We start from the raw sequence: 12,673 nt of genomic DNA on the forward strand, positions 1-12,673 counted from the left end.
GGAAGGCAATGCCTGATGTCTTTTTCTCCCTCCCTCATTTCTGAGACAGGATGAAATCACTTGAACAGGATGCTCTGAAAGCCCAGATGGTTATTGCCAAGTCCAAGGAGGGGAAAAAGCGCAGCACACTGGAGCAGCTGGCAGAATCACCTTCACCTGTCCCCACCCCATCACCAACACCACTGGAAGGTACTGTACAGCCGTCCCTTCCCTGAGGCAAGAAGTTAAGGCTTCTCTAGCTTTTAACTCTCTTGAGAGCAGACCTGCCGACAGCAAGTGCCTCCTTCAGCCTGGATTGCAAGGTCCTTTTGGGGCATATGAGATCTCTCAGCACAGGGGATGGGCCTGATCTATAGAAAACATGAGGGGGCACCCTAAGGTTCAGGGGAACCAGAGCAGAAATAAAACCAGAATTATGACTGTTCGAAGAAGAGGAACGAGGTGTTCGTTCTGAGCAGGCAGCATCTTCCTTGAGCAGAGTCTTTCCTCACACCCAAGCTGCAAAATGGATGGGGCAGGTCTGGGGAGCTGTGGCACAAATACAGGCCTTCACTAAAGTGCTTTTCTGTTATCTTTTGCAGATTGCAGTCCCAGAACCATCACTTCACCAGGAAGGCTGGTATGAAATCCTGCTTGCTTTTGGTATCTGGCCTATCATCCTGGGATTTCTCAGTCACTTGGCTTGGGTGTGGGCTGTGCATGTGGGCCATGAGATCCCGACTTAAATAATGCATGATAGGTGAAGAGAGAGCACCGTGGCTGGAGCTCTGCCATATCCGTTGCTAGAGGGATCCCTACTCTGTTGCAACTATGATGTAACAGCTGGTTTCTGTTTCCATGTTTTTATTATTTCATCCTTTTCTTGATTCTTCATCTGCATGGTCAGAAAGCCATTCACTTCAGAGACTTTGCCCCTTGGTTCCTCAACAGCATAAAACTGAGAACAGCAGCTGAAATCAGCGTTTTCCTTTTTCTAAGCATATCTGTAAGAGCCTGTATAAACACACCAGGTCATGGCTGCAGAGAACTGTCAGCATTAGTGAAGAAATTGGAAGAGTGGAGCAGCTGCCCAGAAAGGAGACCTGGTTTTGCCCAAGGCTGTGCAAGCAGCCCACTTTGGATTAAACCCTGGCTGTGCCACAGCTGTCGGGAACCTTGCCATGAATCTTCCCATGAAAATGGCTTTCTGCCTAACCTGGTGTGCAAGTGCATTTTACTGCAGCACATAATGTTTCCTCTGCAATTTGGGAGCCCTGCCCTGACACCAGAGCAGTGTCCCAGAGATGCCTGTTTCAGAGGCTGTATCCTGGCACTCCTGGCAGTAACTGAGAATGATGCTCTGCTTCTGGTTTCATCTCTGCATAGAGTGACTGCTCAGCTTGCTGCTGGTTTTCCATCCATTTCTCTCCCCTTACTCTCTCTTCTCTGTTTCTTCTCTTTTGCTGTCCCTTCTAGTCCATGTCTGAAAAGAAGTTTGACTACCGGGAATTTGCTGCTATTCCTTCCTCCAAACCTGTTTACGAAATCCAGGTATAAACTGCATGCTGATCTGTCTGCCACATGGGTCAAGGCTTGCACATGAAGCAGTGACCTTCAGAGCAGAGTTTGAATGATCTGAGCATGTCCTTTTCAAAGGCCCTGCCTGTGTGGAGGCAGTGAGAGCCTGACGTGCTGTATAACTGAGAGTTTACTGTTGACTTCAGTCAGGTGGAATTGGGAAAAAGTTGGTCCAGGCAGTTTTATAATGAAAGACAAGAGCTTTTCAAATAGAAAGCAGCTACATGACCTGGTTTAGTGCGAGGTGTCCCTGCCCATGGCAGGGGGAGTGGAATTAGAAGATCATAAGGTCCTTTCCAACCCTAACTATTCTATGATTCTATGATACATCCTCACCTCAGTTGATCCTGAAATGGTTTTAAGTGAAAGATGAGAACTAAAAAGAAAAAGCCATAGAAATGATGGCAAACAAATTGTAAGTTGGTGTAAATGTTAACCTCACACATCCATACACATCATATACATACATATTTACATATATATATATATAAATATACAGCATCCTGCCCAAGCAGCGTATGTGATGCCAATTCTCATACACTGTAACTGTGCTGTAGCTGAACTGTGAAGTTATCATGTGGTAACAAAAGACCAAGTTTCGAGGGTGAGCACCATGGCAGGGTGGTTCTCCTTCCTGAAAGAACCTCGTTTCATTTAAGCTGCTTTGTCACAGAATCAGAGAACACTTGGGGTTGGAAGGGACCTCTGGAGGTCACCTTGTCTGGCCCCCCTGCTCAAGCAGGGCCGCCTAGAGCCAGTTGCCCAGGACTGTGAACTGCCTTTCTCTTGTCATTTGGGTTGGTCATTAGCTGATTGGCATTTGTCACATCTGAGCAGATAATCTATGGTTATCATTGTTTTTTTTAGTTTCCTGTAACAATGAAGCAATATGTGCAGTTACCTTCGTGCTGTGTGTGGAGAGCTAGCAAGTACTCACATATTGGGCTTTAACTTGCTGTCATGACACAGAGATCCCAGGTCCAAGGTGTCATCCCCAAAACCAGGCTGACTTTGACTTTAGCAGAGCTGCAGCTTGAGGATTCTTGGGCAGTTAGCCATTATAAGTTGTCCAGCTGGAGACCAGTAATGAGTGGTGTCCCTCAGGGATCGGTGTTGGGACCGGTCTTGTTCAACATCTTTGTCGCTGACATGGACAGTGGGATTGAGTGCACCATGAGCAAAGTTGTTTTCTTATGCTGGTGTCGCTCTGATTTGATGAGCTACAGGCAACTCTGGTGGTTGGAGACTTCGTTTTGTGAAGGCTTTAAAATCAGCAGGAGGTGGTGGTGGTTTCATGATTATCCTTTAGCTGTTTCTCTGCCATGTGTTGGATGTAACTGCTCCCTATCCCACATCATTCTCTACACACACCTGAATAGAAAAAAAGGAAGTTGATTCTGTGTAAGCAGCTGGGGCTGGGAACAGAGCAAGGGCAGAATTAGGGACTCTCCAGGAAAAGCAGCTCATCCTTGCTGTCCTCCCATGTTTCTACTCATTTTCTACAGTCTTTATGCTTTCTGCCTTTCATGTCACTTCCAATTCTCTCCTTCCTACACATGCACAGAGAAGGGAGAGCTCTGATGGGCAGGCACACAGCTCATCCTGCAGTTCAGGCAAGGGGCTGCTTGACTTTAGCACAGAGGAGTAATGTTGTAATCATGTAGTAATTCACTGAGTTACCAGCACTTTTGAGGGCTAAAGGTTCTCTGGAGTGTGTTTGAATGCTGGAGGTGGGAAATTACCTGGCACTGGTGTTACAGAGGAGGAGGCTCATGTCTTCTGTTCTCTTCCAGTCACCTGATGCAGCTGATGACCTCAGATACGTAGATGACAGAAATAACTCAGGTAAGGTCATGGCCAAAGGAGTCATCTCTGTACTATTTGCTTCCCACCATGGTTCTAGAGGGTTCCCCTTTGCCTCCTTGTGGAATCAACCCTGAGGACTTCAACTTCTTGCTGCTTGAAGCAATGTCTTATTTTTATCCATTCTAGAATGAAACCTCCAAACTCGCCACGTTCTGTTTTGGGTAGGATATTTGCATTGTGCTGTAGGGATGGCTAATGATGAATGGTGTGTAACAAGCATGCCTGGTTTTCTTCTGGGTTTGTGTTCTGGATTAAAGAGGGTAGAACATAGGTGGGAAGTTTTGGCCTCTGTTACCTGCTGGAAGTGGGTGACATTCATTGGGCAGGGTCTGCCCCTTTTGTTAGATCAAAGAATCCTACAGCCTGCAGCAGGCAGCTGCAGATAAATTCATCCTGGTTTAAGAGTTGAGAGATTCGGTGCTTGAGTACCCAGGCGGGTCTCCAGGCCTGTGCTTGTGGATCTATGTGTGCATTCCCCTAACTCAACAGGAACTGAAGCTTTGCCTGCTGTATCTCATCAGGCTCTCCTAGCTATGGTGTGTCCTTCTGTCCACAGCTAGAATAGACAGGCTCAGACTATCTCCCACTTCAGTCTGGGTGGCTGCAGTAGCAGTATGGAGCTCGGCAGGACCTCCCTGCTCCTTAGGAGTACTTCTGCTGGCATTTTACTTAATTCTGTTTCTTGATCATTTCCTTGGCTATTCTGGGGTGCAGTGAATAACTGCGTCCTATTCCTTCTTTCTGTACCTTTCATACAGGCAAGTATCCTATCAGTTACCTTTTTTCTAGGCTCAACAATCCTATTCTTTATTTATGGGAGTTGTTCCCATGTCCCTTCGGACCTTTTTTATTTCATCTGTGCTATTTTTAAGGTAGAGAAGGGCTGCAAGCAATACTGCAAACATAGGTATGTGATGAGGTGATGGAGTGGCAGAAGGCATTCTGTATGTTCTCACATCTTTTCCAATATCTAATCCTGAAATGAAATGGTCTTGCTGAGAAGTGCCAACGTTTTCAGAAAGCTCCCCCTAATGACAACAGAATCATAAGTTCGTTTTAAGGGTGTTGCTTTCTATGTGCAGTCGGGGTTATGTTACTTTTACTGAGCTTAAGCATTATCCAATAGCATGAAAATAAACCCCCTGAGACAGCACGAGGTTCTGCCTGCTCCAGTATTGTGACTGATGCAAACTACTGGGAATGCCAAGAAAAGAACATAAAAGAAGAAAAGTATAAAGTTACTCCTTTGAGAATACTACTCTGGGTTACAACAATGTCTGTTTTAGCACTTCCTAAGCCAGAGGCCTTTAATTGTAGAGCTATTTATTTCTTCCCTGAATCTCTTCACATTTGCAGTAAATTTCACCTTCCACATCACTGCCCGTTCAACTCTGTAAAATCCTAATGCTCTTCTGTGGAGTTGAGTTTCATTTGACTACCCTGATACACAGCTTGGTACCACCAGCAGTTTCTCTTAATATAGCCTTTATCACTTCTGCTCCTCATTACTTACCAAATACTAATACAGATTGCTGCTCTGTGTTGTGATAGCAGGTAACATCTCCTTGCAGGTTTTCTGTGTTTTAACCCTAAGGGACGTGCTGCCTTATCCCATGGCAGCTTGTTTTCATTAAGAGCTTTGGCTGAGGAGCAGTTAGCAGGTTGTAAAAGTTTTGTTTGCTGTGTTGAGATCACTGAACTTGCATGTTTGATGTCTCTTTTGGCAAATTCTACTCAAAGAGGTTTTAAAAGGAATGAGTTCCCTCCAAGCCACACTGATTTCCTTCCCCCCCTCAATATGGATTTTTACCTTCATGTGTCCATGCCATTCATTTGTACCTGTCTGCCTTATCTGGAAGTCAGTCATCTGCTTTCCAAGCCCAGAGTCCTGCCAAGATGTCAGGTTTGTCACTCAGGTTTGTCACCTACGTTTGGTTCTGAGGCCTTTTCAAACAACAGGTTCATGCTACAGTTAATACTTCCAGAAGGATTCTGAATTACATCAGATACTCTTACTTGGGTACTGTGACAATGGGGATGTTGCATCTTGGAGTCTGGCTCCAGAGCAGAGGATGGGCCACTGGGTAGAGTTTGGTAGACTGCAGCGTTGATCTGGTAGATCTTCATAGATAATCTGCCTTGTTCAAAGACTTCAGAGGCTTCCCAGGAGCCAGTTTGCATTTGAAGGGAAAAAATGGGTTTGTGGAACTTTTCCCTTTTTACTCAAGTGTCTCACAGTAGTTGTTCAAGCCAAATTATCCCAAAGGGCAGATGTCAAAGTGCATCAGATACAAGCTCCTTCCAGGAGGGTGAGGATCCACTGTAAAAGCAGTGTACTGTACATGCAGAACACATCCTAAAAGGCCTGAGATCAAGTTAACTGATGGTCTGGCCCTGCCCCAGTGTATCTTTCCTGGTGAGTTCCTTTGGTGAGGGACACAAGTCACAGTTTAAATTTACAAAAAGGACTTAAGTTGTGTAATTTCACCATTAAGCAAGGCCACAACTCTCACCTCTAGCTACGGCAACTATAGCTGGTAGTTTACACACTGCTCTTTGGTGCACACCACTACTGAAACTAGTGACGTGCTGGGGACACCAGCAGACACCCAAGTCCTTTCAGCAGAGTTGATTTTTCCTATGGCACTTCCAGTAATTTTCAGGGTTGGGGCACGTCTCTTCTCATGCGTGTGACTTCCCAGAACCCACAGAGGTCAGAACGTGAGCTACACATCACCTAAAATCTCTGGGCATGGGATTACTGGAGATCACTAACACTTCAGTGCAGTCTCAATTTCAGCACCTCAGCATACCCTTATGTCTACGTTAGCTGCATCAGCTCTATGCTTAACCTGGCACTTCTCTTAAAGCCTTACCTTTCTTGTCCTCACAGCTCCCCAGGAGGAGGATGGGCAGCCAGAGGAAGAGGAAATGTTAGTGACACGTGATTCATCAACACCTGCTTCATCAGCACTGGAAGAAATGGCCCTGTACAGCAGCAAACGCAAACTCCGACACAGCCGGCGCAGCTTGGAGGCTGCTGTCCCTACGTAGATCTGATGGACCTGGGCAATGGAATAGCCCAGCACAGGCCTCTTGAGCTTCCTGTGCTCCAGGGACAGCACTGGGCTGCCCACACTGCTGCCTCCTGGACTCTGGATGGGAACTGAGCACCCCAGGGAGCACTGTGGTCAACTAACTTCCTTTAAGGCTGTGAACCGCCCTCTTTTCTCACCCAACCATGCACTGGGGCATGTCCTGAACAAAATGGGACAACACTATACTTACTGGTGGCAAATTGAGAGGAGGTGTGGGTAGGACAGTGGGCAGCTGCAGCTTGTTAGCCTGTAAATAGTGTGTGTGGGGAAAGGGTAGGACGGGGAGAATATGAGTGTGAGAGTGTGTTGGGTTCCAGCTGTTATTTCCTCAACCTGGATTTTTTAGTGGTTTACTGTGGGAGCTTCCCCTCTGGCATGAGTTAGAAGGAAGGTCCAGCCTGCCTTTGCTCCTACTTAATTTCCAGTCTTTTGCCAAAAAGCATCTCCTCCCACCTCTCCCCCCCGTGTCACCTCACTTGCTTTTGGGAGCGTGTGGAAATGGGTGGCTTGGAGGCAAAAAGAAGAAAAAACAAAAAACAAACAAAAAAAAAACAAACAAAAGGAATTCCAGTGAAATGCCTGCCTCTGACCTTGATACCTGTGTGTGCTCAAGCAAAGACAACTGACTGAGCAGGAGCCTGTGCCACTTGCCTCTGTGAGCACAGCAACCTGTCCTGCATAGGAAACTGCTCCTGACAGCATTCTGTGCTCTCCTGGGGGACAAGTACTACCTGGCTGTACACATAAGGTGTGTATCTCATGCGTGCAGTGTGAACCCTTCAGCAAGCACATTGACTGTCAGAGGAGGCCAGGTAGCCAGCTTCTGTCAGCACCGGGACTCACCTGGGATAGAAATGAGAGAGGAGCTGAGCAGCTGTAGCAGAGTGTAGAAGTGTGCATGTGTGACAGCAGTAGAGAGCAGGGTAGTTGAGGATTAGGATATGGTGGCAGAGGTAGGAGGTGTAAACAGCAGATAAGATAGTGGGTTAGGATTCAGGAAACAGGGAAGGGTAGGAAGTGGCGTTGCTGGGGTCAGGTTAGGAGTGAAGGGGTCTTACAGGTAGGAGGATACTGGTGGGTGACTTACCTGCTAGCTGTGAAGTGAAATGTGACGTTACAAGGTGCCCAGCTTGGAGCTCTCGAGGAGCAGAGTGAAGTACAATGGGTCTGGCCTATGCCTTGCAATAACTACACAGTTCTACTGTTTGCCAACTTGTTGGCTTCAGACCCCTTCCATGTAGCACAGGGAGGATACATGCTTGCCCAGGCAGGAGGGAGAAGATGAAAATGAAAAGGAGGAGGGTGTGATTCCCAGTTTCCATCCGTGGAAGAAGGGCTGTGAACAGATTCTGTATCAAGTGAGCTCTGCGGATATGGAGGAGACAGATGCTGCTGATAGCGCTGAAATCGGTCTCTGCTGCCCAATGCTGAAATAAAACATCCCCCTTTTTTTGTTTTCTGGTTTTTTAATGCCTCTAACAGGGAGAAAGGTGCCCGAGCTTGGCAGGGACCCAGCCTGTCCAACCTGATACATTGGTGCTCCCTGCTGAACCCCTCCAGCAGTAAGACCAGAGTTGGACCTTAAGCCTTGCAGTGGCTTGGGAGCAACAGGTACTTCTGCTTGTGTATGTGCTGAATGAAAGAAATGAATGCAGTTTTTCATTTAGTTGATACTCTCCCTTCATGCCAAAATCCAGTGGATCATTTTAACTGATTTCGTATGTTTTGATTTTACAGAGCTTTGAAGGGGGGACTCTGATAATCTCAAACTGCAGCTGTGGCTGCTTCCATCATCAGCAATTTGAGCTTTTCCTTTTTAAATCTAATTTTAGCATTTGCTTTTTAACAACAGCAATTTTGGAAACAATCCTGGATTGGGTTTGGTGACTAACTTGTGATTCTCTTTTTCTTTCCGTTTGCGGTACCTGGTGCCAGGCTCTGGGTTCTCTCCCATTCTCTCCTGAGAGACTCTGAGGGAAAATTAGCGCATCAAGACTGTAACTAGTGAAATTTGTACAACCAAAGAAATCTATTTTGTTGTTTAAGGATAATAAAGTTTACTTTACATTTTAGAACCTTTAGTTAACGTAGTTTGCCCTGTGTGAAGTCTGCATTTCCTATATCAACATGTCAGTTTTTATTCTTAGCCACTTTATAATCTAGCAAGCATACCAGTGATTTTCCTGGTTCTGTGTGCAGAAATTAATGATCACCTAAATCAATGCCAACTGCAGGAATAGCAAAGTGAGCATGTGCTACTTGTGAATTTGATAGAAAACTGGCATCTGTGCTGAAAGGGGAGGCAGACAGATATAACTCAAAGCAGGAACTCTTACTTCCACCTTTATGCAGTTTAAAAGGGACTCCTTGTTTTGGAAGTAGATTTACTCTTGGTGAGGAGCGAGGGGAACAGCGGTTTCTGCTCCAGAGAAACTGTAGTAGTGGGAAGGGAAATTGGGACTTGATGCATGTAGAACACAGCAGTTCAGTTACCACATTCAGCACTGGCATGGATTTAAAACCCAGCATCCTGCTTAATGGCATACAAGAGAGGGAGGTAAATCCAGGAATTAGAACAAACGCTAGAATGTGCTGTTCGGTGTTACAAACTTTAAGGCAAATACCCATGCCAACTGCAGAGAGACTCTAATTCCATCCATAGGAAGGGCTGGAGGCAGGGAATATGCCCATGGTCTTGACAGGGTATCCCAGCAGCCTGCCCAGCTGAATCTTACAAGTATCTGATGCTGGGGAATCCCCCACTCCCCTGGGAAGATTATTCCAGTGGTTGATTGTTCTCCCTGGGTAAACTTTTTCTCCTGTGTCCAACTGGAGTCTCCTTGGGAGTAACTTATCCCATCACCCCTGTCTTTTACATGGGAGTCCTTGTAAAAAGGGAGTCTCCAGCTTCTTTATAACCACCCTCTAAATACTGGAACATGGGAGAAGGTCATGGGTCAGCCTTCTTTTCTGCAGGCTGAACAGTCCCGTCTCTCTCAGCCTCTTCTCATAGGCTACCCAGTCCATGGATCATCTCTGGGGCCCTTCTCTGGACTCTCTCCAGCCTGTCCATATTTTTTTTGTAGAGCAGGGACCAAAACTGAACCCACTATTCCAGGGGTGGCCTAACAAGCACCAAGTAGAGCATTTTAGTATTATAATGAAGACAGTTCAGGTAAGGACTCTAGGATCTTGTAGTGTCTCGCCAAGTTAGCAAAGTATTTGAAACATCATGGCTGTACATCCTTGAGTTCAACCTTTCCAGGATACATGCTTGAGTAAAGAATGTCAAATGTTCCATCCCAGTTAAAGGGTCCTTAGTCTGACAAACTTTAACATAAATGACTTGTTAACAAGTTATCATGTCCTTGAAAATGTACATCAATTCTATGGACATCAACAGGAAAACTGCAGCTTGGCCACACAGGTACTGATCCATGACCAACTGCATGTGGACAAAAAGCAGATACTGTCTTGCTAAGAAAAAAAACTACCTACCCAGCTAAACCAGAACTAGAGTTTCCTGTACCAAAGGTTGTAACTGGCCCCAAACAATCTTCCTGACTGACAGCCAGCATCACAAAGACGCAGCCCTTCCTGGGAGGAGCAGGTAACTGTCCTCAGCTCTGCCATAAAGGGCCAATACCTCACTCTCTGCAGTCAGACACCTGCCCCACCCCAAGCTCATTCCCCTTCTTTGAGTTTTCCCCTACTTTTTATGCTGCATGTACAAAGTACAGACTCATTTTGCACCTTGTATCAAAGCCAAGCAAGGGCCTACTACGGGTATAATGAGAGCATTAGTTTAAATCAACTTACTTCACTTTGAACTAAAAGCAGTCTATAAATGTGCATTCATATAGTATGTACCTGCATAATTACTACCTGTATCTTATCTGAGATAGATAGCACTAGCAAAATATCAGCAGTATTACCATACTGCTGTAAGAGGGAGCCCCTACAACCACCTGTAGCTGGTTCACACATGAACATGTAATCTTACCTCAAATTTCATACATGTAAGAAATCAGTACTAGAACAATTACTTTTATAAATCTTACAGCTTTTCCCCCACCTCTGCTACTATGGTACACAAGAAGCCTTCCTTATCAGGAAGGTAGGCTGTCAGGTTTGGGGTTTGGGTTTGGTTTTGTCCATCCCAGAAGTCTCTTTCTGTATTAGTACTGATACCACTGCTTGATGCAAGTTTGACAGGACTTCTCACCATATACGAATAGAAGTGACTTCAAACTTACTGTCCACTCAAAGGGATTTTGTCTCAGCATCTTCAGTAGTGCATCATCTATCTCCTGGTTCCATCGTTCCTTGCAGAAACTAGAATGCTGAACTGTGACCCACCACCACACTGCACTCCTGCTCAGGAGTTTTCAAACCAAGCAAGCATGGCTATCAGAATTAAAAAGCAAACCCCAAATCTCTTACAGCCAGGTTTAATGAGGAATGAGTAAGTGCTGATCAAAAGGCTGCAGATTCTTTTCTAGGCAGGGGAAAGAGGTATCAGAGACTATGCATAGCAACATGTTTTCAGAACAGAGGATACACAGCTCTTAGAAACATGTCATTAAATGCTTTTCCTCCTCTGGAGAAGCAAGCTCCTGAATCTGAGGTCGTAAAAAACCCCACAACATTTTAATGTCACGTGGTAATTTATGTGGCGACTTCAAATGTGAACCCGTCAGGAAACCTGGGGGTGCTGAAAGATGTAACCCTACTCATGCTACCTGGTCACTAGTGTTGAGATGATGAGGCATGAGTAACATGCCGTTATTACAGAATACTGGTTAGTGAGCTGCTCTAGTCACACAGATAATCCAGCACTTACCATGCCGCTGATGCTCAGTAGAGCAGCCAACCAGCTCCCCTCTGTGATTTGCCTTTGAACACTGAAGTTGTGCTTACCACCAACTGCTGCCTCAGTTTAGAACCACTCCAGAGTGCTAGTTTCAAAATCCTTTATTTATGACAAATACATTAGTTGAAAGAAATGACAAATCAAATCAGTAGTGTGTGAATTCTTGAAAAGCTGCAACATGCCTTGAAAAAACATTCCTGCTTCATAAGAGGAATATTTCTGAGACATAAGTAGCAGCAAGTCAGTGACTGATTCTTGGAAGGCCCTATGGAAGGACTATACTCATGACTTTTAAAGGTTTGAGAAATGAGAGGATGATGTAAATGTTGCACAAAATACTGAGTTTGATGAAAGAGGTATTCAAGAATTTACAGAACTGAATGAAGAAGAGTTACAGGAAAATTAGTTAGAACAAACTGCAAATACAGAGACTGAAAAGCATCAATAATGGAAACATGGACATAAGTATGTAGAGCAGCGGTAGGAAGTTCAGTGAAGGAAGCTGGAAAACATACCCCCTTTCCATTCTAACAGTTTAATTGATGTGAATTTACAAACTGGCTTAACACATTTGTCAGTTGTAAAGGGGGGCTACTGTAGTGACATATTAATGAGAAGGGATAAATGAACATGAATGGAAATATTCAGGAGGTTTTTCTCTCCTGATTTGTGCTCACAATGGCAAATCTTTCAACAACATTGAACAATGTACATCAGAAACATACGGCTCAGAATAACCTCTGCTGACAAAAAGCTGAACTGCCATGTACAGTTCCATGGATGGAATTCAGCAGAGGCTGAATTAAGCAAACCTACACAGCTTTTTCCACATTTAAAAACAGAGTATCACCTACCTTGGCCAAGGCCTGCTCCAGCTGTCAAGAGAAATACAGTTTGGACAGATAACACAGTTTAGTCCAAACATCTTCAGATGGACGGCTCATATATATATATATATATATATATATATATATATGTATAAACTTCCATTACTAGGAAAAAAATTCTTTAAGAGAGAATCTTCTTGTCATGAACACTGAAAAAAAAGCAACAAACCACCTGAGAAAAAGCACACAGAAACAGAAAGAGGTGAGTTGTTTAATTTATTGGGTGCCTTAAAACGTATTGGAGAAAAACTGTTGGATTAGTATCACACCAAATCAGAACAAAAATAAAACCTGCTTGGCAGAAGACATGGAAGAACTCACCAAAGCCTCTGTATAGCCAAGTAAAATGCTGGCTATTACTCATTAGCATCATCAGGAGGCAGGACATTAAT

At 44.8% G+C, this 12,673-nt stretch overlaps 1 protein-coding gene across 34 annotated transcripts in view; it reads left to right on the forward strand.

The window, feature by feature from the left end:
- Window positions 1–8,596, forward strand: part of SCRIB (scribble planar cell polarity protein) — a 106,424-nt gene extending 97,828 nt beyond the window's left edge. For 32 of the 34 annotated variants that reach the window (XM_061479141.1, XM_061479101.1, XM_061479118.1 and 29 more), the window contains 5 exons: window positions 50–189; window positions 582–619; window positions 1,456–1,530; window positions 3,351–3,402; window positions 6,317–8,596. In XM_061479141.1, coding sequence (XP_061335125.1) covers window positions 50–189; window positions 582–619; window positions 1,456–1,530; window positions 3,351–3,402; window positions 6,317–6,477 — 466 coding nt within the window. In that variant the 3' untranslated portion in view covers window positions 6,478–8,596. The remainder of the gene's footprint in view (window positions 1–49; window positions 190–581; window positions 620–1,455; window positions 1,531–3,350; window positions 3,403–6,316) is intronic. The other 2 variants (XM_061479110.1, XM_061479128.1) reach the window with 1 other exon arrangement.
- The last annotated feature ends 4,077 nt before the right edge of the window (window positions 8,597–12,673 follow it).

The sequence above is a fragment of the Pezoporus flaviventris genome, unplaced genomic scaffold (genome assembly GCF_033815535.1).
Source record: "Pezoporus flaviventris isolate CSIRO_AGI_PZ_B2104156 unplaced genomic scaffold, CSIRO_AGI_Pfla_v1 ptg000142l, whole genome shotgun sequence".
Taxonomy (NCBI): Eukaryota; Metazoa; Chordata; class Aves; order Psittaciformes; family Psittacidae; genus Pezoporus; species Pezoporus flaviventris.